Consider the following 25,778-nt stretch of genomic DNA (forward strand, 5'->3'; position numbering starts at 1 on the left):
CGTAGAGTTGACCTAGTTTCTCAGGTCCCCTGCCCTGTTAACAACATGCCACAGCACAATCCTATCCCATTGCTCCCCTTGATAAAGACAGTCCAAAAACTGGAGTTAAATTGATCATATAGAACCAATATCTGGGATATGATAGAGTTTCATGATGCAATTAATGCAGATAGTAGTGTTCAGTAATATAATCAGCCTGCATATAGCCACATCAAACAGACATACAGAAACACACAGACATACAATCTCTTTTCTGCCTGAATTGATATTTGCCTTCAAAAGGTGGAGAACCACTTTCCAACAATTAATTAAATTAGCATGAAGCTCACGTAATCGTGAAAGGCCTTGACTTCACTTGAGTGCTCATAGGTTTCCCTTCTGTCAGGAGCTAGACAGTAGAGATCCCAAACTACACACCATCAAGAGTATGCTCCTACATCTAAATCATTGAGACCTATGCAATGCTTATAGTCAGAACACAGAACATTCAGTCTGCACTGGAACAGGGCTATATCTTGTCAACTAACTCAATATCGCACTTCACTATTCGTTTTATATTTAGCCAAGAATGTTGCTCAATTACACACCAAAATTTTCACCATGCTATTTTCAGTTAAAAATTAAAATTTTAAGCCATCAGGTACCTTCATTGTTATGTGATTTTGGTGATGTTTATGCCTAAAAGCCCAAAGCTGGTGAATGAGGATAAGTAAGGTCTGAAACTTGTGGATTTATCTAGTCAACTTGGATACTATTTAAGAGAGATAATGTACCCCTAAGGAACTGGTCTGATGATCTCTTTGAAGACAACATCTCTGGGGGCAGGTGAGGTGCCCTTTCAGACAGAAGGCATCCTTTGCAATTGTTAAAAGCTGATGCACTTGGGTGTAAAAAGTACGTAATCTCACTGGGACTTTGAAGGTATCATTGAACCATCAAAAATGGCAAAGGAATCTGTCAAAGCCTTTAAAACACTGGTATTTTTGATCCTTTTTGATCATTGAAAATGCCTGGTGAGTTAAAAATAACTAAATAATTGATTTCACCCTATCTGGTGACATAAGTATGAGGTTATCCATTACTAGACTAGTGCCACATGACACGTGACAGATGCAATACAATATAGCTATATGTGAAGTTAGACAGTTCTCATTGTAAAAATAAAACAGAAAAGAAGAGTATTATGTTGGTAACTGTGGATGTCCTTATATTCCAATCAGTGAAAGTAGACAGGCAGGTGTAGCAAGCAATTAGGAAGGCAAATGATATGTTGGGTTTCTTTGCAACAAGGTTTGAGCTTAGAAGTAGGGATGTCTTACTATGGTTAAATAGGGCCTTGGTGAAACCACACCTGGAGCATTTCATGCAATTTTGATCTCCCTATTGAAGAAGGAATATACATGCCACAGAAGAAGTGCAATGGAGGTTCACTAATTTGCTGACATGGATGGCAGAACTGTTCTTTGAAAAGAGATTGGTTTGACTGGGCCTGTATTCGATAGATTTGAGAAGGATCAGAGAGAATCCAATTGAAAATCTAAATTTCTCACAGTGCTTGACAGTGTAGATGATGTTTTCCCTGATTGGGAGATCTACAACCAGAGCATACATTCTCAAGTTATGGAGTAACCATTTAGGACTGAGATGAGAATTTCTCCATTTAAAGGATAGTGAATCTGTGATTCTCTATCATAGAAGGCTGTGGAATCACTGAATATATTCAAGAAAGAGACGGATACATTTCTAGATTTTTAAGCCATCAAGAGATAGGCAGAGAAAGCAAAAATATGGCATTAAGATAGAGGATCAGCCATGATCAAATTGAATGACAGTTCAGATTCAAAGGGCTGAGTGTCGTACTCTTGCTGTTAGTTTCTGTGTTGCTATGATTTTGCAAGGATCTACCTCATTGGTGAGAAGCCTTACATTTCACAGTTTGATTGTCATGTAGTTTAGATTCTTTGATGTGGTACTATATTTCTAATATTTGTTCCACTTGAATTTATATAAATTATTTGGATGAGAATTTAGGAAGCATGGATTAGTAAGTTTATAGATATCTCCAAAATTGGTGATGTGGATAGTGAAGAAGGCCATCTAAGATTTCAAAGGGATCTTGATTAATAGGGCAAATGGGCTAAGGAGTTGCAGATAGCGTTTTGTTTAAATGCAAGGTGTTGCATTTTGGTAAAAACAAACAAGGGTGGACGTATATAGTTAACGGTAGGGCCCTGGGGAGTGTTGTCAAACAGAGAGGCCTAGAGGTTCAAGTTGCATTACAGGAAGATAGAGTGGTAGAGAAACCTTTCATATGCTTGCTTTCATTGCTCAGACCATTGAGTATAAGATTTGGGATATCATGTTGCTGTTGTTTAGGACATTGGTGAGATTTACAAGGATGTTACTGGGACTGGAGGGTTTGAGTTATAAGGAGAGGCTGGGTAGGCTGAGACTTCTTTCACTGGATCATAGGAGGTTGAGGTGTAACCTTGTTGAGGCTATAAAATTATGAGGGGCATAGATAAGGTGAATAGCAAAGGTCCTTTCCCTAGGGTAGGGGAGTTCAAAGCTAGAGGGCATATTTTTACGGTGAAAGGAGAAAATTAAAAGGGAGCTGATGGGCAACTTTTTCACACACAGGATGGTTTGTGTGTGGAATGAAACTGCTGGAGGAAGTGATAGATGCAGGTACAGTTACAATATTTAAGAGACATTTGGACAGGTACATGAACAGAAAAGGTTGAGAGAGATATCAGCCAAACGCAGGCAAATCAGACTAGTTTAGTTTGGGAAACTTGGGCACTGTGGATGAGTTGGACAGAATGGTATTTTTCAGTGCTGAATAGCTCTATGAAAGAACTGCTGTTTTTTATAAGGCTTATTAATTAAAACTTTCTTCACTTTAAATGTAATAAATGTGTTTTTTTTATGAATGTGAGTTTTTTTTTATATAATGGAGATGCAAAACAATTAGCTTGTTTTTATTCCTCACTGTTCATAGGTCTGAAGATCTAACTATCTAAGAATAAACACTGTTTTCAGGAATCAATTTTACAACAATAAAAAACATGTGAATATTAAAGTAAGTAGGGAACCTTTCTCCCTTGGGTTTTGATTTTACAGTCTCTTCTCTTGCTTTGTAGCCTATTACGGCCCCTTGAACTTATTCTTTTGGCAATTCTTTTCCTTCTGCCTTACCATCTTCATGTAGTTATGCATCTAAGGCCAATGGGCAATCGCAGGCATAACCCAGCTTCTATGAAAGGGTTCAGAATGATGATTTCTTTTACTTATTAAAAAAAAATTACTTATGGGAATAAGGGGCCACTTTAAAATCATCATTCCAGAGAAATCTGTTAATGTAGAGGTGCATGCAAAAACAGTAATATTTCGGACTCTAATGTATAATCGGAGCAGAATATTATTTTGACTGGGATGTTCTCCAAGAAAATTAGAAGTCATCAAGTGCAGGAAACATATAAAATAAATTGCTTGAAACATCATGTTTGGTTCAAACCCATTTCCTTGTACTATCTGAAATGTACCTTCATGTATGGTTTACTTCTGCGGATAGGAAAGTATGCATTATCAAAGATAAGGTTAGGAGGAAATGGCTGAATGTAATAACAGATAGCTTTTTGGTGGTAAGTAATACATTACACATTGTGTGTTTTTGTTAAAAATTGACAATATTTAAGCTCAAAAGCTAGATATTGGACAATATGACAAAACGATTCTAAATTTTAACTGATTAGAAATGATTGTGCATTTACCCACATTTTTTGCTTCTCATACAGACACAGAAGCATACAGTACAGAACAAGACCCTTCCATCCAAACAGTCCATGCTGAAAATAATCCCGAGCTAAACTAATCCCACCTGCCTGCTCCTGGCCCAAATCACTCCAAACTTTAGATAACAAGGTATAGAGCTGGATGAACACACCAATGCAAGCAGCATCAGTTTCGGGCCCGAAACGTCAGCTTTCTTGCTCCTCTGATGCTGCTTGGCCTGCTGTGTTCATCCAGCTCTACACCTTGTTATCTCAGATTCTCCAGCATCTGCAGTTCCTACGACCCCTCACTCCAAACCTTTCCTATTCATGGATCTATTCAAATGTCTTTGAAACTTTGTAATTGTATCCACACTATCACTTCCTCAGGAAGTTCATTCCACACATGAACCACCTTCTGTTTAAAAAAAATGTGCTCTTCATGTTTTTGTTTTAATCTCTCCCCTCACCACCTCAAAAATGTGCTCCCCAATCTGGAAATCCCCCGTCCTGGGGAAAAGACAACAACCATTAACTCTATCTATGCCCCTCATTATTTTATAAACTTCTATAAGGTTGTCTTTCAACCTCCTACACTCCAGTGAAAAACGTCCCAGCCTATCCAGCCTTCCTTTAAAACTCAAACCTTCACACCCAGCAACAGCCTGGTAAATCTCTTCCGAACACCCTCTAGTTTAATGATATCCTTCTATAACTGGGTGGCCAGAACCGGACAAAATATTCCAGAGGAGGCCTCAACAGTGCCCTTTACAACCTTGACATGACTTTCCAACTCCTTTACTCGAAGGACTGTGCAATGAAGGCAAACATGCTAAACCAACCTGTCTGTATGTGATGTAAATTTCAAAAATGTATGTACCGGAACCCCTAGGTCCCTCTATTCTACAACACAACCCATTAATTATATAAGCCCTATTCTTTGTAAAATGCAATACCTTCAGCATCCAGATTGAATTCCATCTGCCACTTTTCAGCCCATTGACCCATTTGATCAAGATCCCTTTGTAATGTTAAAAAAACTTACTTCACTCTCTACTAGGCCATCAATTCTGGTGTCATCCTCAAACTTACTGTCTATGTACAACCAATCAATTCACAAAATAAATCTATTAAACAAAATACGAAAATGCTGGAGAAGCTCAGAATGTCTGCCAGCATCTGTCAGTGGGTGGAATGGCAGCTCAGTGGTTGGTACTGCTGACTCACAGTGCTAGTGACTCGAGTTTCGATTCCAGCCAATGGTAACTGCCTGTGTGGAATTTGTACATTTTTCCCTGCCTTCATGGGTTTCCACCAGGTGCTCTGGTTTTCTCCCACAGTCTAAACCTGTGCAGACTAGGTGGATTGGCCATATTAAATTGCCCTGTTGAATGCAGGACTGTTCAGGCTAGTGGATTAGCCATGGCAAAGGTGGTGGTTACAGGGATAACGTTGGCAGCTAGTTATGGGTGGGATGCTCTTCAGTGATGGAAACTCGATGGGCTGAATGGCCTCTTCCCATACCTTAGGATTCTATGGTTTTGTACAGCGTAAAACAGAGTTAACATTTTGAGTCCAGGCACCCTTTATCAGAACTGTGAAGTCATTCAACTCTGTCGTGCATCTGTTTTTCAGTAAGTAGAATAGTTCATTTTTAATTTTTTCATGCGAACTGGCCTTAAGGCAATTTTGATCAATGTCTTGTATGACATTAAAGTGGATGATTTGCAAAGAAATTAGCTTGTTTTTAGAACAGGAAGGGGCAAAACCTGCTAAGACTATTTATGCAAACTTCAAATTAAGGCCGGATACATGCTTTCTGGAGTGACTAACCAGATGATGAATACTACTGTAATGAGGCATTGATATAGTTAATCTCTTACACTTTTATGTAGTGCTGGAGTCTTCTGAAGTTCTATAAACAATGTGCTGCATTTTGAGATTAGTTATCAAGCAATGATGTTTGCCATTAGATTTAGAGTTAGCTGCCCTCATTAATATGTTCTGTGTGATATGAACAGGTCTATTTGAATAATATAGGAAAACTTTCACCTTCACAAACTCAACCATTAAAAATGGCTGCCCAGAATTCCCAATTTTGTTGCATTGGGTTGGAAGACTTAGCACGAAGTCAGATGGACTTCCAGAAATCCAACATCAGTGATTTTACCAAGCACTATAAGTAGCCAATCACATTGGGATACTCTCACAGACAGAAAACTAGGTAATAAAAAAAAACATTGAATTGCTTCACTTCTTTAAAAAGCAGATAGTGAAATAATCAATAATCAGTAAAGTGATGGAAGATGTTATTAACAGTGCTTTCAAGCAGCAACTGCTCAGCATCAACTTGTTCAGTGATGCCCAGTTTGGGTTCCATCAGGATCATTCAGCTCCTGATCTCATTACAGCCTTGGTTCAAACATGGTCAAAAGAGCTGAATTCCAGAGGTGAGGTGAGAGTGACAGCACTTCACATCAAGGCTGTTTTTGACTATGTGGGGCATCGAGGAGTTCTGGCAAAACTTGAACTGGGGGCAAACTCTCCACAGGTTAGAGTCATGCCTGGCACATAGGAAGATAGTTGTGGTTATTGGAGGTTGGTCAGCGCAGCTCCAGGACGTCACTGCAGGAATTCCTCAGGGTAGTGTCCTAGTCCCAATCATCTTCAGCTGCTTCATGAATGATCTTCACTCCATCATTAAATCAGACTTGCTGATGCTCACCAATGAATGTCTAATATTCATCACCAACGCGACTCCTCAGATACTAAAGCAGTCCATGTTCAAATGCAAAAAGATATGGACAATGTCCAGGGTTGGACTGACAAGTGGTAAATAACATTCACAACACATAAATGCCAGGTAATGACCATCTCCAATAAGGGACAATCTAACCATCACCCTTGACATTTAATGTTGTTGCCATCACTGAACTCCCCACTATCAACTTCTGGGGTTACCATTGACCAGAAACTCAATTGGAGTCATCATATAAACACAGTGGCAACAAGGGCTAGTCAGATGCTATGAATAATGTGGCAAGTCACCTCCTGACTCTTCAATGCCTGTCCACCAACTCTACAGCACAAATCAGGAGCTTATGTAATGTTAGAGACTTATTAAGTGGAATAACTTGCCTGGATAGGTGCAGTTCCAAAAATACTCAAGAAGCTTGACACCATCCAGGTCAAAGCAGCCTGCTTGATTGGCATTACGTCCACAAGCAACCTTTCCCTCTCTAACTGATGCTCAGTAGCAGCAGTGTATACTATCTACAAGATACACCACAGAAATTGACCAAAGATCATTAGGCAGCAACTTCCAAACCCACGGCCACTTCCATCTAGAAATCAAGGGCAGCAGATATATGGGAACATCATCACCCACAAATTCTGCTCCAAGCAACTTATTATCCTGACTTAAAAATATATTGCTATTCTTTCAGGGCACTGGGCCAAAATCCTGGTATTTTCTCTCTTAGGCCATTGCAGGTTTATCTACAGCATGTGGACTGCGGCAGTTTAAGAAGACAGCTAACCACTACATTCTCAAGTTCAGCTGGGGAATGGCAATAAATGCTGGCCCAGCCAACAATGTCCACATCCCAAGAGTGAATGTATGAAAATGATTGCTACGAGCACATGGGGTAATGGAAGCGAAATTTGAAAGATTAATTTTGTCATCCTAGATTTTATATTGATCAACTATTAAACTATTCTTTTGAGGTCATTATGGCTATTTAGTAGTAATTATGAACTTGGTGTACAGTTAGGAAAAAAGGGTAACGTTTTAATGGCTTCACGGTAAAACAAGCATAACAGAGGGATTTCTGACCAATTCAATAATTTAAAATTGATTGTGGGGACAAAATCCTAAAGAATTTATCCTGAGTCAAAAATACAAAATTATTGACTGTAGTCTCAGGCTATCCACATTTAACTGCACATGGGTAAAGCAGAAGCTGCTGTCAGCTTCAGAGAAGAAATGATCGCGATTATTGACTATTTTGCTAACATTACTACTGTGCTATTGTCCCTTAAGGAATGCTGTCTTCACCTTGCCTAGCTTACATGTGACTCCAAATCTTCAATGATTTAGTTGTCTCTCAACAGGCTTCTGAAATTATCCAGCAAGCCAGCTTCTCAGAATCAGTTAGGGATGGTCAACAATCTAGGCCCTATCAGAGATACCTATGTTTTGTCGCTGAATAACAAAACAAAAGATGAATGTTGGAATTTCTATAAATTACATAGTTCAATAGAGAATTTAACTTTAATTTAACTCTGATTAGGGCCAAGTGGGTGGGAAAGTCATAAGATCTTGAGGTTTGGGGAAGAGGGAAATTGAAGTGTGGTCAAATTAAGTGGCTCATGATATATCATAGAATCCTAGAACCCCTACAGGGTGGAAACAGGCCCTTTGACCCAAGAGCCCACTCCAACCCTCAGAATATCCCACCCAGGCCCATCCCCCTGTATCCCACCTAACCGACACATCCCTGAACACTATGCACAATTTAGTTTGGCCAACCCACCCTAACCTGCACATCTTTGGATTGTGGAAGGAAACCAGAGCACCCAGAGGAAACCCATGCAGACAGAGGGAGAATGTGCAAACTACACACAGGCAGCCACCCAAGGGTCGAGTCAAATCCGGGTCCCTAGTGCTGTGAAGCAGTAGTGCTAACCACTGAGCCACCATGCTGCCTCATTGGTAAAAGGACTGACAGCTGCATATCTGGTCATTTTCTCACTGTGATGTACATCAGGCTAAAGAGACATGGAAGTAAAATAACAGCAAACATAATAAACACAATTTTGAAAGGAGTTTCAGAACAACAAACACACTACTTAAACATGTACAGCACCTCTTGGAAAAAAAGTCCACGAAACCTCTATCTAACAAAGCAAAAGTATTCTGGCAATCCATCTATCTTCAGGCCTGCATTATTCAACATATGCTGTTTCCAGCAGCACAGGGAACTTCATACTCCATGGAGTGTCTAACTGTCCCAGTATTGGTTCACATGTTAACTCTGAATTGCATTCTGCCTATCCAAAAATGTGTGGCAGAAAGAAAACTTCTTTGATGTCTCTCTGTCTTGAAACATTTTAATTTTAAAATACTTCATCTGATTCTGAATTCACACCTAAGGTTAAGTGGTGTGCTTATTATCTCCATGCCTCTCAGTGTTTAAGAAATTCTTGATCACATATTTCATCATTTTTCCTTTACCTGATGAAAATAAGTTCAGCTCCATGGGGATCATTTGTAAATTAGAGCCAGAAATCACAATTATATTTCAGAAACTTGTTTGCCACAGAGGAGATAGGAGAAAGGGAAAAAGCAATTACAAAATATTAAAAAATATAGAGTGAATTATATTAGCACATGACTAGCTTACCACCTTCCACACCAACATCAAAGGTTTTGGTCCAGTTTCCAATATTTGTGACAATATGACAGCTATACATTCCCACATCATTTGTTGTCATATTCTGTATGGTCAGACTGATGTTTTGATTGGACGGGTGGATAAATTGGATTCTTTGCTTGTAGTCATAGCCAATAAATGTTAGCGAAGTTGTGACATCAACTATGGTACTTATTTCTTCTCCAGCCGTCCGTTGCCATATCAACTGTGTAATACTGTCCACATTTGGATACGCACAGGATAAGGTCACATTGTCCCCTGGCACAAAGTGCACACGAGTGTCTGCTGTCCGACTTCTGGGAAATTTTGCTTTGGAAATATTTGAAAATAAATTAGTACAACATAATTTCTTGACTAAAATAATTTCATGTAAGTTTAAATTCTGACTAGATTTGAGGCTTGAGCAAAGACATTTTAATTCACATTCCCCAGATTGTGGTTACTTGTCATTTCTATTGTACCGTTAGCTTGAATGCATTATGTTCATATTTACCAGTGAAAAATGGGAATCAAATGGAGGAGAATCTGAAAGGACTCAGATTTAGCACCAGTAGGCTTCTGAGCAGTTGGTGAGTACCAAGAAGCAAACTCAATCATTTCTGAGTGGTTTTCATTGACATCAGTAACTTTCCAATTGGTGTTAATTGATGATTCAGAGTGAAAACTGCATTTCACATTTGGAATGGTTTGTCTGCCATATCTATTTATTAATTCATATTTTTTCCATTATCTTCGTAACAATCATATAAAGGGATGGCAGTATAGACAATTATTTTAGTAAGCCAACAGAAAAAGCCTTTCACTTTTCCAATCTTTACAGATCTCTTTGATCAAACGATGAACCTTTTCTGACAGCCCTCAATTGTTGGCCTGACCCTTTTTTTTCCTGTTTATGGAAGTTATTTTTATCAAACATCTCTATTTTTATTAAATACTAAGAGGCATTTCCATCAAAACCTGGAAGACCAATTTCAGATTCAAATTATATTTTAATGATAAGTATCTTGACTGAAATTCTTTCAGAGATCTTCTAAACTGTTGGTAGAACTTCAGCAGGAGATCAATGTAACACCTGCTCTCAATAAAATCATTCATTTATGCCCCTGCTGTAAATTCCCCTGAGGTACCTGTGGCTGAGTGGGTGGGGAGGTAATGCACACTACTGTTTAACTTTTAACTTTATTTCTTTTTTCTGTAACCATACTAAAAGTGACTGATATATTCAACTTGTAATTTTCTTCTTTATTTCTTTCTGCTTTTCTTAAGATTTCATACCTAAGTGCTGGTACCTAAAATGGTGCCAAGTTGGTGACATAGTATACTTTTCACTGTACTCCTATACTTTTGTACTTGAGCATGTGACAATAAAATCTAGAACTAAATCTAAATTTAATCTAAATCTACAGAAGTTGTACTTTTGCACTTTGTTTTTAAATATCGTTCTTCACATTTTACAAATGTCTATGCCCGTCAATGGGATATTTCTGTATCCACAGGTGGTTTTACAAACATTTGCCATTTTCTACAGCTGCAGGTTATCTGACTACCCTGTCCCATCTTTTGAGGTAATTTTATTCACATGTCTCAATTTTTACTGTAGTTGGAATACACGTAGCATGCACATTAGGCAATTACTCATGGCATCAAATGCAGAAATTTTTAAAAGCATTGATCTTTTTGGATGAAATGTAGGTGGGGCCATAACTGGAGCAAAGCATACCTCAGTCCCTCATTTTTAAAAAGACACATTCTCTGTTTATTTTTGTATATTATTCTGATATGATATTATTACTAGTGGATAAAAAAGCAAAAGGTCCAGCAATTTGGGTACCAGAAAAGTAGAGTTTATTAGAATGTCAGAAGTTTATCTGCAGTAGAAGTGAAGAAGCTGGGAGGTGCAAAACTGAAGCAATACAATCACATCACTGCAATTACACTGTGACAAGTTTACACGGGCAATTTCAATTATCAATGCAGAAGTACTAAAACACTCTTGTATCTATGTGTGCTTAAAATCCAGATACCTGAATTATTGCTTGCTTCTTCAGTTGATTGTGGTCAGATTTTATATGGCTTTCTTTCCTCACACACAATAATGAAACTGTTAGCATGCTTAAACTAACTGTTCATTAAAAATAAACAGACTAGTGTCTGTGCCCTAACATTACTGTCAGAAATCCATGCAAATGGACAGTGCTAGGAATCTGGCAAAAATGAAACTAAATACCTGGTTCCACAACATTCACAACATTTACTTATTTACAAATGATCTTTAAAATCATTTCACATAACTCATGTACACCAAAATAGCTTTATCATGTGAAACTATGGAGGTACAATGAAGAGAGAAGAGTGAATAATAAACACCAAACCAGAAGAGGTTTTAGTAAGAAAAAGCGGTTGTCTCTGGTATTGAGTGATAAATAGCTAATTATATTCTGCACCCAGAACTAAGAGACGGGGAAAGAAATTAAAATGGATGGAGAGTACACTTTGGAGTCTATTGGACTGAACTTTACATGGCTGAAGAGAATCAATAATAAGCTGCAGGGACAAATAAACCAAACTTAGCATTGAAAATGACAATAGCGTAATCATATGTATTGATCTTTGCTGCGTGCTGCATACCAATTACGGGCTGCAGAGAGCATTACATTTTCCATTATTTTAAGCAGAGTGAAATATTCAAAAACCAGCCTGATAAAACCCAGTAAGTTCATTAAGTAATCACATTCTATTTATAAATAAAACAAAGGGACTTATCTAAATGCAATGAATGTGTTATCCCACAATGACTCAAGCATGCATACGGGGATTGGTCTTCTCAGCAACCTGACTGCGGAGGTCACTGCCACCTCAAACAACATTCACACTCGGTAATTTCCTCATTTGGGTTCATTTGAAATTAATTATCATTTTTCATCTCTCCAGCCCAACAATGTTGAAGCTGATTATTGCACATGAACTGGTGATGCCAAACGGTTCACTTAGCTCATCAGAGAACAAAAATGAAGGAAAGAATCTGTTGGTCTGTATAATTCAGTGCCAAAACATTAATAGTATATTTAGTCATTTGAAAATTAAAAATATATATTATTGCCAGCCATTTATTTGCTCAGGGGCAATTGCCTTAGAGACATCCTCTTGGTTAAATAATGCATCCGTGACTTCCAACAGCAAAGCAATCCTGAAGAAAGCCAAATGGAATATCATAAATTTGGTGCAGGTTTGAAAGATTATGAAAGGGCTATGGAGAAAGATTTGAAGCGGTCACTTAGGAAATGGAAGGCAATTTTTAAAAGGTGAAAGGATACTTATATCAGCTTATGGTGCTCAAGGATAAAGGGGGTTGTATGATTGGATACTGCTTTTCAGAAAATTAGCACTTGACAGAGGGAGTGAAAATTAGGTGCACCAGAAAAGCCTACATGACAACTGATAGAGGTAACTACTGAAAAGGATCTAGCTCTAAAATAAATTAACTAAACGCAAAGTGAATCACCACTGACGGTGCATATCCCAGGCAGTTGAAGGTAATTTAAGGAGATAGCAGAGATTTTGACAAAACACTTTTCAACATGCCTATAGTATGCAGAAAGTGTCATAGCACTAAAGTGTAGCTTATGTGATATTTAGAGTGCAGTAGATGATAAATCAAATATCTACAGATCAGTTAATCAAATGTTGAGAATCTAATTTGAAATAAAATGATTAAGTGTTTAGAAAAGCGAAAGCTATTGATAGACAGATAGCATGGATTTGTTAATTGTAAATCATATTTGACAAATTTAAGAGAGTATTTTGACAAGGCGACTGATGGCACAGATTAAAAATGTACTGACTATCAGTGAAAGAAATGCTGCATGGATTGAAGAAGGGTTGGAGGGAAGCAGCATATATCAGGAATCAATGAGACTCCGTAACTGTTCTTGGCTTGGACATAATTTGGACTGTGGTATAAATAGCACAATTAAAATGGGTTGATGCCGTAAGAGTTTGGGGGTTAGCAGACAATTTGGACACAGGAACAAACACATAAAATGCTGAAGAAACAGTCGGTCTGAAGCAGTCTTAAAACTTTAAGCTTTGTTTGTTTCTCCCCAGATGCTGTCAGACCTGCTGAGTTTCTCCAGTATTTTCTGTATTTGTTTCAGATTTCCACCAACCGTAGCATTTTGTTTTTAAGTGAGGACATAGGATCGTAGGAAATCAGAGCAGAAATAAATCATTTGGGCCCCTGATTCTACTCAGATATTCAATTAGATTTTTTACCTCTTCGCTTTTTTCCTCCATTATGCCTTGATATCTTTAATATCTTGAACTCTATCAATCCTCATCTCTATGCTAAATGGCTTACCTCTTATTCTGAGCTGGTTTACCTAGTTCCAAAACTGTCTGTGAAGTGAAATATTCCTCTTGCATGTACTCTGAAGAGCTCTGAAAGCATTTTGTATGATTGAATGAATTCATCTCTCATTCTTCTAACCTTGACAGAATATAAGCATGGTCACCTCAATCTTTCCATCGCAGGAATCAGTCTGGTGAACATCTGTTGAAATCCCTCTCTGACAAGTATATCCTTCCCTAGGCAAGGATACACAATTGAAATAGTTCAAAGTACAGTCTCATAAAGACTCTTGAAACAAGATTGTTTTACATCTGAACTCAAATCCTTTTGCAATAATGATCAAAATTCCATTTGGCTTTCTAACTGTTGCTGAGCCTGCATATTAGCTTTCAGTGACTTGTGAACCATATAGCTCTCTATGGCTATTATCTCCTCCAAATCTCTCAGCATTTAAGAAATTGTCTTAATTTCTAGTTATCTCTAAAAAGTGAATAATTTAACATTTTTCACCATGTTCTTGCTCATTCATTTAGTCTATCTAAATCTCCTCAAAGGCTCTTTGCATCCTCCTCAAAACTCAAATCCCCATTTAGTTTTGTGTCATTGGTAAACTTGGAAATATGATATTCAGATCACTAATGCAGATTGCTGACAGCTGGGGCCCAACATGAGTTTTTGCAGTATCCTACTAATCACAGCCTCCCAACCTGAGGATGACACGTTTATTCAACTCAGTCACCAGTTGTCAATACATGCCAATATATAGTGTGGTTACACTTGCCATCTTCCAATCTTCTGGAATCATTCCAGAACCTATCAGACTTAGGAAGATGACCAAAAACACATCTATTATTTCTGTAACCAATCAAAACAAAGACCACAAGGGTAGAAATGCAATGGTTAATTTGTACTAGACACTAGGTAAACTACAGATAGACCATACTATGGTGGAATGCAAAAACTTTTTTGTGTCTTGTTCTTAGAAAGGATATGAAACCCACAAAAGAGGGTTCAGCATAGTTTCATCAGAATGGTTACAGAATGGGAAATTGATAGGAGACTGGAGCCATTTCTTCTGGAGCTAGGAAGAATAAGAGGAAACTTAATCAAGTTTTTTTTAAATTATGAAAGCTATTAATAAAGAAAAGTCAGCAATAAGCAATCATTTATTTAATATTAGTAGTAGAGAAAGTAGACAGGATGAGAAAAAAAAATTCTTAAATTGAGGGTATTAGAGCACAGAATAATTTGCCAAAGGGAATGGTTGAGACAGTAAACATTGCAACATTTGGGAGATTGATTGGACAATTACATAAATATCTGAGGGAGTTGAAGCTATGCGATAAGTGAAGAGAAGTGGGCAACAGAATTGGGTCCAGATTGCCTGAGCAAATAGTTGGCACAGATATGATGGACAAAATAGCCCCTTTCAGGACGGTAAAATCATTCAGTCCTGTTAGTTTGGAGCATTGTCACTTACCTGGGTCTATTACTGCAATGAGTTTCGCCAACATCCCTTCAGGAAAAGTGCTAATGGAACATTGATAAAGGCCTTCATCTGCAGCTGTTGCTGTCAACTTTATATCTCCATTGATATTTGATGAGAGAAATATAACACTTTGATTGTATGGAAAGAAAATGCGCTCTCCCCGTTTGGGATTATACACGGCAACTTTGTGCTTCACACCATCATCTTTCTTCTCCCAGGACAACTGAATCATTTTGCCCATCTCTGGGTATGCGCATTTAAGCACGACTATGTCCTGGAGTTTAATTGTCAAGTCCACTTTCTGGCACTCCTTGCAAGTCACATCTGAAATATCAAAATTTTTCAAGGTTTACCACAGGAAGATATAAAAATAGATTATTCACAATACATGCTTCAAAATTTCATAGCTGACAATTACTAGCGAGAGAGGTAATTGTGGTTTTTAACTTGTTTCCAAGATGGACCCTTCAAAACAACAGAGAAACATAGGAATTGCCACAGCAAAAGAAACAGACCACCACCTATATCATCATCCTGGTCTTCAGTTATACAGTGATATTGTCGCAATCAATGTTTATCAGAGATCCAAAAATGACACAAAGCAATCATTACAGTGGAGGGCTTAAGAAAAATCTGTGGCACTTCATTCCCAATAGTAAAATCGGTAATACTTTAGCTCATATCCAGATTTGGCTCCTAATCATTTACAATTACAACTTAAATTGTCAGTGGTTGAAGTGAGAAATACATACATGCAAACCATCATCAGGTAACAAATGCTGCAGCTACAAAGGAGCCTCCTGCACCTGCATTGAAGCTGTCTATCAAAGTCACAACTTTCCCACACATGTCCATGGCCTCAGTAATCTTATTACTTAATCAGTTCAACAAATCATTACTCTCGCTCCTCCCGAAAACTTATCCGTTCTATCACTCTCCAAGTTATTTCTTCCTATCCATTCACCAGATTCCCCTCCCAACATACACACACACCCAGCCCCCAACCTCACCCTCAAAACTATATTCAGATCTTTTCCACATCACCCCTCTACATTCCCAATCCTGAACTCTCTCTCTGTTGGATTCTTTGTCCATTAGCCCATGCTCCCTCATCCACATGCTCTCTTCCCCCTGCTTGGCTGTGACTTGCTCTTACAGTTCCCACGCCACTATGCAAGCTGTCACTCTCTCTCTCCCTCAAGACTGTGACACAGTGTTCAACAAGGAAGATAAAAGACAAAGCTGCTTAAAATCAATTGGTCCAGACATCCTTTAACAGAATGAGATAAAGGTGCTGTGAGAAGCCTGTGAGCCACTGACTTAATCTTGAAAATTGAATTTAATTTCAAAATGTTCTGACATCATGAAATTCAGGGCATCTAATGTATTACAGGACAATCAAGTGTATTGTCAGGAACACAACAAGAGGGGATTGTGACACCTGACCCACCCCATTGACTAAGTATCAGCATTTCAATCTTGACCAGAAAACCAAAGTTTTGGATTTGGCAGCATCTGTGGAAAAGGGGAAAGAAAGGTCTCAACAAGAGTCATGCAGGGCTTAAAAAATAACTCAGTCTCACTTTCAACAGACCTGCTGAGTTTCTCCAGCATACTCTGCACTTTTAAACTGAAATTTTCCGTCTTATTGCCCATGCATTACTTGGCCCAATCTTACTGCTCCCACCAATATGATTGCCTCTCCATTCCCTCCCAACATACATCCAAAATAACCCTGCATGCTGACATACAATATGTCCTGTTTCATATCACCTGTAAACTACATCTCAAAATGTTATTTCCTGAAATAAATCAATCAAAGCTGCATTTAAATAATTCTTGCTATCTGCTTCCATCATCTCCCTAAGAAATATGTTTCAGAGATTGACTATTGGGTCACTGAAATATTGTTTCTGCAGATTAGGTTTAAATCTATTCCATTCAGCTGCAGGCAGTATATCATCTACTTTTGCTGCAATTCAGTGAAATAGTTTATCATGGTCTACATTAACTAGTAATTCACAAAATGGACTTTACTTGCTTTTGAGGTTGTCTGAGTAACACCTGCAATTAGGTCTAAACTAAATTTCTGCGTTGCTTACCTTCATCCTACATTAATGGTTAAACTCAAACCTAGATTACACTGGTGGAAGGTTAGTGTGTTAATCTACATTACCAACTGTCTACCCATGTCCAAGGTACCATTTAAAATCTAACTCCTATGGAGTAATTAATTTTAATATTGTTCATAGGCAGTGAGGCACACATAATGTTAAAGTTATTCCTTGAACAACTGATTTTTCCTTACTTCTTCATTCACATCACCTATTGTTCAAAATTTACTATAACATTATGACTGTAAATAACTTAAAGGGAATGTTTCAGAATCTGAATAAGTGCGGGAAAACAGGGACGTGGGACAAAGAAACAAGGAGCATGACCACTGAAAGATAGAGTGGCACATGCCTCAAGATGAGCAAATGCAACTCCAAAGCAGAGAAATGTTTCAAGCAATGCAGTGTTTAAAATACAATCTAAGGATCCTTAGAAATGCAGCGCTAAAAATTAGTTTCTGTTCTTTATGCAAATAATTTCATTATGCAATAAATGAAGCATATGATGCACATTTTGAAATATTTGATAAAATTCTTATGTTAATGTTTGGAAGGCCTCAATGAAACAACAGCAAAATAAAGAAAGAGATTGGGAAACCTTTCAATGATACATTGATGAAACCAAAGAATTATATTTCATTATGACATTGCAAACAAACAACAACTAATGAGGTTCAAAATAGTTGCAGAATAATACAGATGGAAGCTAACCAGCCACTCCTCCTGCACATTCCTTTGAAAGGACTATACAATTAGTTTCATTTTGTTATATTGCTCGCACAACAGCAATGAAATTGAACAAGAGACTGGTGGAATTATAAATATTAATATTCTGAAAAGTGGAGGGGGTCTGAGGTCTAATTTTATATACATCAATCAGATTCCCCCCTACTACCTCAGCCTCCTCTGCTCTAAGTAAAAGAAAGCCTATTCAATCTGTCCTAAGAACTGAGGCTTTTCATCACAGGCAATATCCTGGTGAATCTCCTGTGCACCCTCTCTAGCATAATGATGTGCTTTCGATAGCATGGCATCCAGAACTACACACAGTATTCTATCTGTGGCCTAACCAATGGTCTATAAAATTGCACTGTTTTTTTCCTGTTCCCAAATTCAGTGTAGTGTCCTTAGCCCAACCATCTTTGGTTGCTTCATCAATGACATTCCCTGCATATAAAATTGAAAGTGGGTATGTTCATTGATGACTGCACAGTGTTAAACCCCATTCACAACTCCTTAGATTTTGAAGCAGTCTGTGTCCATACACAACCAGAAATGGACTTGGGCTGATAAGTGGTAAATAGTAAGTGTGCCACACAAGTGCTAGCTAATGACCATGTTCAACACAGTAGAACCTTACCACCTTCTCTTGACCTATAATGGTATTACTATCGAATTCGTATTCATTACATTATCATTAATTGGAAGCTTAAAACCAGAAACACAATTACCTTGGCTGCAAAAGCAACTCAAAGGCTGAAAACTGTATGGCAAATATCTCTACTCATCAAAATCTGTCTAAGACACTAGTCAGAAGATAGAACACTCTTTATTTGCCTGAATGTGTATAACTCCAACTCAACGAGGTCAAACATCATCCAGGACAAAGCACTTCATCCACTACCTTCAACAATCACTCCCTCCACTGCTGATACACAGTGACAGCATTGTATACCATCGATAAGATGCACTGCAAGAATTCACTAAAATTCTTTCAACAGCATTGTCCAAACAAATGACATCTGCCATTTAGAAAAACAAGGGCAGCAGAGGCATTGGAACACCATCACCTGCATGTTCCACTCCAAGCCTTGAAATGCATAGGATTCTAACAGTGATAGAAAGAATCTTTCCTTTTGTGGGAGATTCTAGAAGTAGGGGTCATTTTATAAATAAGGGGTTGTCTATTTGAGGCAGAGATTATGAGAATTTTCTTCTTGACTGCAAATCACACATTTTCGAGGCCTAACAAGAGAAGGATATGCTCAAATGGTAGATCCCTGAAGAATGAAGGGACCTTGGTGTACAACTCCAAGATCCCTGAAGGTGCCTGTACCCTAGATAGGGTTGCGAAAAAGGCATATGGGATACTTGCCTTTGTTAGCCAGGGCACAGAATATAAGAGCCAGAAAGAGTTGTTGCAACTGTGTAGAGCATTAGTTAGGCCACGGGCAGAATGCTGTGTGTAGCTCTTGACCCCACACTATTGCAAGCACACAATTGCACTCGAGAGAGAGAATGCAGAGGCCATTCATCAGGATATTGAGATAACAGAGAAGCAGGAAAGCTGATGTTTCAGGCCTGGAGCTCCTCTGATGCTTCCTGACCTGCTGTGTTCATCCAGCCCTACACCTTGTTATCTCAGACTCTAGCATCGGCAGTCCCTACTATCTCTTCACCAGGATATTGCATGGAATGAAAAGTATCAGTTATGAGGAGAGACTAGATGGGCTGGGTTTGTTTCGCTTGAAGCAGAAGAGGATGAGGTGGAATCTGATTGAGGTATACAAAATTATGAGAGACATAGACAGAGTAGGTCTTGAGAAGCTCTTAAGATATATCTCTGAGAAAGGCAGAGACCATTAGTTTAAGGTGAGGAATACAAGGTTTAGAAGGGATCTGAGGAAAATGTTTTCATACAGAGGTTGGTAGAAATATCAGCTGCCTAAGAGGGTGGTGAAGGCAAGTACATTCACAAAATTTCAAGAAGCATCTGGATGGGTATTTAAAATGCAAGGACATAGTAGACTCTGGAACAAGGGAGGGCAAATGGGATGAGTGTAGTTTGGTGTTTGTTGGTCGGCATAGACATGGTAGGCCAAAGGGCAGGCTTCTATGCTGTATGATTCTACGACTATAAAGATCGAGGATCTTTGAAATTCTCTTCCTCAAAAAGTAGTGGAAGCAGAGCCTTTGAATATTTTTAAGGCAAAAATGGATAGGTTCTAAACAAGAGGATAAAACGTTATCCTGGATAGACAGGAATGTGGAATATTAGACCAGGCTGTTTTTATTAAATGCCAGAGCTGGTCAAGAGGCCAAGTGATCTACTCCTGCTTCTAATTTGTATATTCTTATGTAAGTCAAAGACTTCCCTGACTTGGAGGTGTATAGTCATTCCTTCACAGCTGCAGCGATAAAAGATGGAACTCTCTCCCTAACAGCACTGTAGGCATCCATACACCACAGGGAGTGAGCCTCACACTACCCTTACAAGAGAAGTTAGGGATGAGCAACAAATGTTGATCTTTCCAGTGATGCCCAAGAATAAAAAGAAATAATCTCTAATAATGGAGACAGGAAGCAAGTAAATTGTACTTTAATCTGGTCTGGATATCATCCAGTCAGTTATCCCTCTCCACATATAATCACAGTTAGCAGTGAAGAATGGGATTTGCTGCTAATAAACTCCTCCTTTGATTTCTCTCAATGCACAGTGATAGAAAGTGATATGGTGGTTAGTACTGCAGCCTCACAGCACCAGGAACGGGGGTTCAATTCCACCCTTGGGCAAGTGTCCATGTGGAGTTTGCACATTCTCCCTATGTATACCTGGGTTTCCTCCTGTAGCCTAAAGGTGTGCAGGCTAGGTGCTAAATTGCCTGTAGTGTCCAGGGATGTGAGGGTTACAGGGCGATGGGTGTGGGTGGGATGCTCCAAGGATCAGTGTGGACTTGTTGGGACAAAGGATCTGTTTGCACACTGTAGGAATTCTATGATTTAAAAGATATGGAGGGAGCCCTAAACCAGAATCCACTGAGCAAAAAGATTCGATATTTTAAGCAATAGAGTTAGGAGTTTTTGACACATTGTGGAGATGGAGTCTCAATGAAATGTCACAGTCTCGCATGCCAGAAGCATGACAGTTAGTTGGTTTGGTGCAATTTTTTAAACAGTCACACGAAAAGTGGAGTTTCAGCTCTTACAAGGCAGCCTGATGCCTGGGCTGATAACTAATGAAGCTCAAACATTTGTTCAGTTCTCATATAATTCAAGGCTGAGAGTCACATTTGTGACCTTGCTATGCGCATTCAATAGTTGCATGGTTTACTGCTAGAGCTGTCAAGTTTACAAACAGACCGTTCGAGAAGCTTAATACCGTCCAGGACGAATCAGCCTGCTTCAGCACCACACTCATCCATTACTTTAAATATTCATTTTCTCCATCAATCATGCGCTGTTGCTGCAGGGCCTATCATCTATAGTACATCATGCAGAGACTCAATAAAGTTCCTTAATCAGCAACTACCAACCCTTTAATTCTGCCACCTGAAAGGAGAAGGGAACTGAGGCATAAGAATATACGGCCTGCAAGCGCACACCCCACCCCTCCCCCAACCCCACTACATCAATACACCTTCCTGCCCTGGATTATTCCTTCACCAGTTCTATGTTAAAATCCTGGAACTTCCTTCCTAACATCGATGTTAGTGCGCCTACCCCTGCCAGGACTGCAGCAATTTGTAAAAAATGGTCCACCACAACTTTCTCCAGGGCAATTAGAGATGAACAATAAATGCTGAGCCTATTAGCAGTGCCCAAATCCCATGAACAAAGCATAAGACCAATAATTTCAAAGTTTGTTTTATTTTGGAGTGACAGCACAACAGCTTGGCAGAAGATAAGCAAAAACCAGCAAGAACCAGAACAGGAAATGGACCCAGTGGATCCAGACAGGGGGGTACGCCTCTGCTACAATCAGTGCACCAGAGCCACACACAAACTGCCAGCCATTCACCTTAGAATGCCAGTCCACAACCAACCATTAGTGTTCTAACAGGGGCACCTCAGCCATGGGGATCATGATTGGGAAAGACCGGAGCAACAGAAATAAGATGTGAGCTGTCAGTTCTTACAGTAAAACAATTGATTAATGCAAAAATGACACTGAGCACCTGAAGCATCCCATTCAAATGGCTTTCAGTACAAGTTGTCTGCATATGCTGTGTCCGTTCCTCTTCTCTTTTCTTACAACCCTTCTACATGATAGGTGACAGGTAAGAAATAAGAAATCTGATTTAGTCAATACGTGGTTTTAGCAGGGACAGACGAAAGGACAATGCTTATTGGGTATGACAAAGCAGCAGGCACCAAAAGCCAAGGAGGATATCAGAGGCATGTCACGTGAGCAAGAACAAGGGCAGAACCTGACAACAGTATGATGTTTGGCTCAGTGGGAGCAGAGAAGAAGAGATAATGGCAATGAGAAGTTGTGGTAATAGATGACAGGAGCAGACACTGAAAGTAGTTGCAAAGCCAGGAAGCAAGAGTAAAGACAATGATAAATGGACCCTGGTAGCCTCAAGGCTGGCTGGATGGGAGACCAGTAAGAGCTAAAATTCAAGCTGAATTATCACAAAGCAGCATGTGACCAGTAGTGAGAGATCTACTATTGCAACATAAAGACTCGAATATTCCTATTTGAATCTACCGTTCCATTGAGAATTCCAGGTCAGTTCACCATAGCAACTTCTTTGCAAAACACAGTAAACAGTACAAAAGAAACAATATTTAAAAATTGCTATATAGCAGAACATTGGTTTAGGCAACTGCTAATCTGTGGGACCTTTTATATTCAAAGTATGTCTAGCATTTGACTTAGCCCTTACTTATCTTACTTAGGGGCGACATGGTGGCTCAGTGGTTAGCACTGCAGCCTCACAGCACCAGGCACCTGGGTTCAATTCCAACCTCAGGCGACTGTCTGTGTGGAGTTTGCACATTCTCCCTGTGTCTGCGTGGGTTTCTTCCAGGTGCTCTGGTTTCCTCCCACAGTCCAAAGATGTGCAGGCTAGGTGGATCGGCTATGCTAAATTGCCCGTAGTGTTCAGGGGTGTGTGGGTTATAGGGGGATGGGTCTGGGTGGGATGCTTCAAGGGGCAGTGTGGACTTGTTGGGCCAAAGGGCCTGTTTCCACACTGTAGGGAATCTAATCTAATCTTATCAGGGATTGAACGCCTGTTGAAGGATCCTGTCAAGATGTTAGTCAATGATGAGTGTCAGGTTCTTACCACATAAGAATTCTTCTGCACATTCCCATTGTTACCAATGCCAAGAAAGGCACAGTTATTTTCCTGCCTCCAATGCAAAGGTTATTGTAGAAATTCACTGTGAGCTGGGTGACACAGTAACCAATCCAGGTCCACTTGGTTGGATTGTGTCTGAACACCAAACCCCATTCCTCAAATGTGTTGCACTAGCAGGTTCCTTTCAATGTAAGACCATAAGACATAGGAGCAGAAGTAGGTCATTCAGCTCATTGAGTTTGCTCTGCCATTCAGTAAGATCATCGCTGATCTGATAATCCTCAACTCCATTTTCCTGCCTTCTAACCATTGACCTTGATTCCCTCATTGATTAACTTATGGTGCTGCAAACATTGTGTCTGACCTATACAATGTGGATAAGGTAGTGTCAGTGGATAAATTAGCAAGAAGTTCTCGTTTCTGAAATGCAGCAGCGTTTGCACCCATCTGCGTCTAGATTTACATTGAGAGGGCAGTGGAACTTCAAGAAATTTCAGGGCCAGTGTTCATGATAATTTACCTTACTGCTGCAATGAATCACTGATGGGGATCAATGCTTTGGAAGGTAGCCTGTATTTAAATGAAGATACAAAAATATAAACGGAATGCCAATCTCAGTGACTTTATACGTGTCCTTCTTTATACTGTTGTTTATTGTACGTGTCAATCAAAGTTTAGCTACCAAATTTTAAAAAAGCATTACTTGTGATAGATTTCATCCATGCTGTTCTTTTGATTTACAGATTTCTACAAGTCAGTTTCAATTATATTTTATTTTTGCAGAAACTGAAAGCAATACCAATTAGGGAGAGCGTCTTTGATCATATAATGTGCAGTCTTACTGCTGTAATACATCCGTTATTCACAAATACTTCAATAAATATTTGACTATCTTGTTATATTTATTTATTCCTATTCTTAATAAATATTTGAAATATATTTGTAACAATCCAACTGGTACAATAAATCCTGGTTTTCATACAAAATGCTTGGAGTCTTCTTCAGTTGCCCTTTAGAATATTGATTCATTCACTGCCCAATATTAGCTCTCTTAATGAATTTAGCTCTTTGAGTCAATCACTTGACAATGAATTCCCTGGAATACTCCTCCATGTTATTATTTAATCAAGGCTGGGATAAATTTCAGCAACTAAAGGGGCACTTCAATTATAGATGGCAAACTTCAGCCAATTCAGTTAATTCCATGATAACAAAGAACAGCTGGAGGCCTTGGATATGACAAAGGCTATGGGCCCTGACAACAGTCCAGGATTGGTACCTAAAACTAATGTTCCAGAACTTGCTACATCCCTAGCCAAGCTGTTCCAATACAGCTACAAGGGTGGCATATACCCAACGAGATGGAAAATTGCCCAGGTATATCATGTACGCAAAAATTAGGACAAATCCATTCCAGTCAATTACCGTTCTTACCGTCTATACACAATCATTAGCAAAGCAATGGAAGGTGTCATCTTTGCTGTAAAATAGGTAGCCAATTTGAGCTAAAGGCAATGTAGATTTTAATCCTGCCAATAATTCCCTGCATAACGGGAACATATAGTAAATGCTATTACAATATGCAATTGTGCACAAAAGAGATTATTATATTTGGATGTAGTCTGCACAAAGCAACATAATTCTGTTTCCTCATTGTACTTTTCACTCCATTTATTGATTTTTCAATTGACTATTTTTTTCCTAACAGATGTTCCAGGTAATTCTTCCTATAAACTGCACTTATTTAGGAATCAATATGCAGTGATTAGACATTTGTCCTTCTCTCGGTTCTTGTCTTTGCTGCTAGCTTTAGGGGATAACACATTCTAGTTCGTTTCTAGACTAGAAATGAACTTTTTGTGAATTTCTATTGCACACTTATCTTTATTCTAAATTATCCCTTATTCTTTCTGATCTGTGTACATTATATATGTATACAGTTTCCTTAATACAACCTATGTAAGATTGTGCTGAAAATAATACAATAGTGGTGATTGGCTTATCAATTTTCTGAGTTGGAGACATTATATATTTCAACATTTTTGCACTATTTCCTTAAATTTTCTTGAAATTTGGTCACTTCTTTATCTGCTGGCGCCAGAATTTTGAAAGAAATTAAATATATGGGCTTTGGTAGATGCTTGAAGTTTGTTTCAGTTAACGTTTGAGTGGTTTAAATAACTTGTGCAACAGTGTAGACTTGTGAATCTGTGAAAGGTTGTAGTTTAAGGTATAAAGGAACTTTTCTCAAAAAAAGTTCTCTGGAATGTGTTATGGATATGTCAGTTATGGCTCATTTGGCAGCACTTATCCTTTGGACTCAAAATGATCTAGTTCACACTCTAGGGCTTCAGTGCAAAATGCAAAGCGAATATTCCAGTGCACTTTTGAGGGAATGCTGCTGTATTGGAGATACCGTCGTTCAAATGAGATCTCAGAATGCAGTGCTTGAGTGGATGTTAACAATCCCATGGCATTGTGCATTGTTTTGAAGAGGAGTGTGGAGTTATTCCCAGCATCCTGGCTGATTTGTAAGCCTCAGCCAACATCAAAACAAGCAAATCATATGGTCATTATCATACTGTATTCAGTG

General features: G+C 38.8%; 1 protein-coding gene across 2 annotated transcripts in view; it reads right to left on the reverse strand.

Moving 5' to 3' along the window:
* Positions 1-25,778, reverse strand: part of rttn (rotatin) — a 317,909-nt gene that overhangs the window by 17,000 nt on the left and 275,131 nt on the right. Inside the window, exons 49-50 of one of the 2 annotated variants that reach the window (XM_059646005.1) lie at positions 15,037-15,369; positions 9,179-9,517 (exon numbers count right to left, since the gene is read on the reverse strand). In XM_059646005.1, the coding sequence (XP_059501988.1) occupies positions 9,179-9,517; positions 15,037-15,369 (672 nt within the window). Of the gene's footprint in view, positions 1-9,178; positions 9,518-13,726; positions 14,638-15,036; positions 15,370-25,778 lie in introns of those variants that run through there. The other variant, XM_059646006.1, reaches the window with a different exon arrangement.

This window comes from Stegostoma tigrinum, chromosome 5, assembly GCF_030684315.1.
Source record: "Stegostoma tigrinum isolate sSteTig4 chromosome 5, sSteTig4.hap1, whole genome shotgun sequence".
In the NCBI taxonomy this organism is placed as follows: Eukaryota; Metazoa; Chordata; class Chondrichthyes; order Orectolobiformes; family Stegostomatidae; genus Stegostoma; species Stegostoma tigrinum.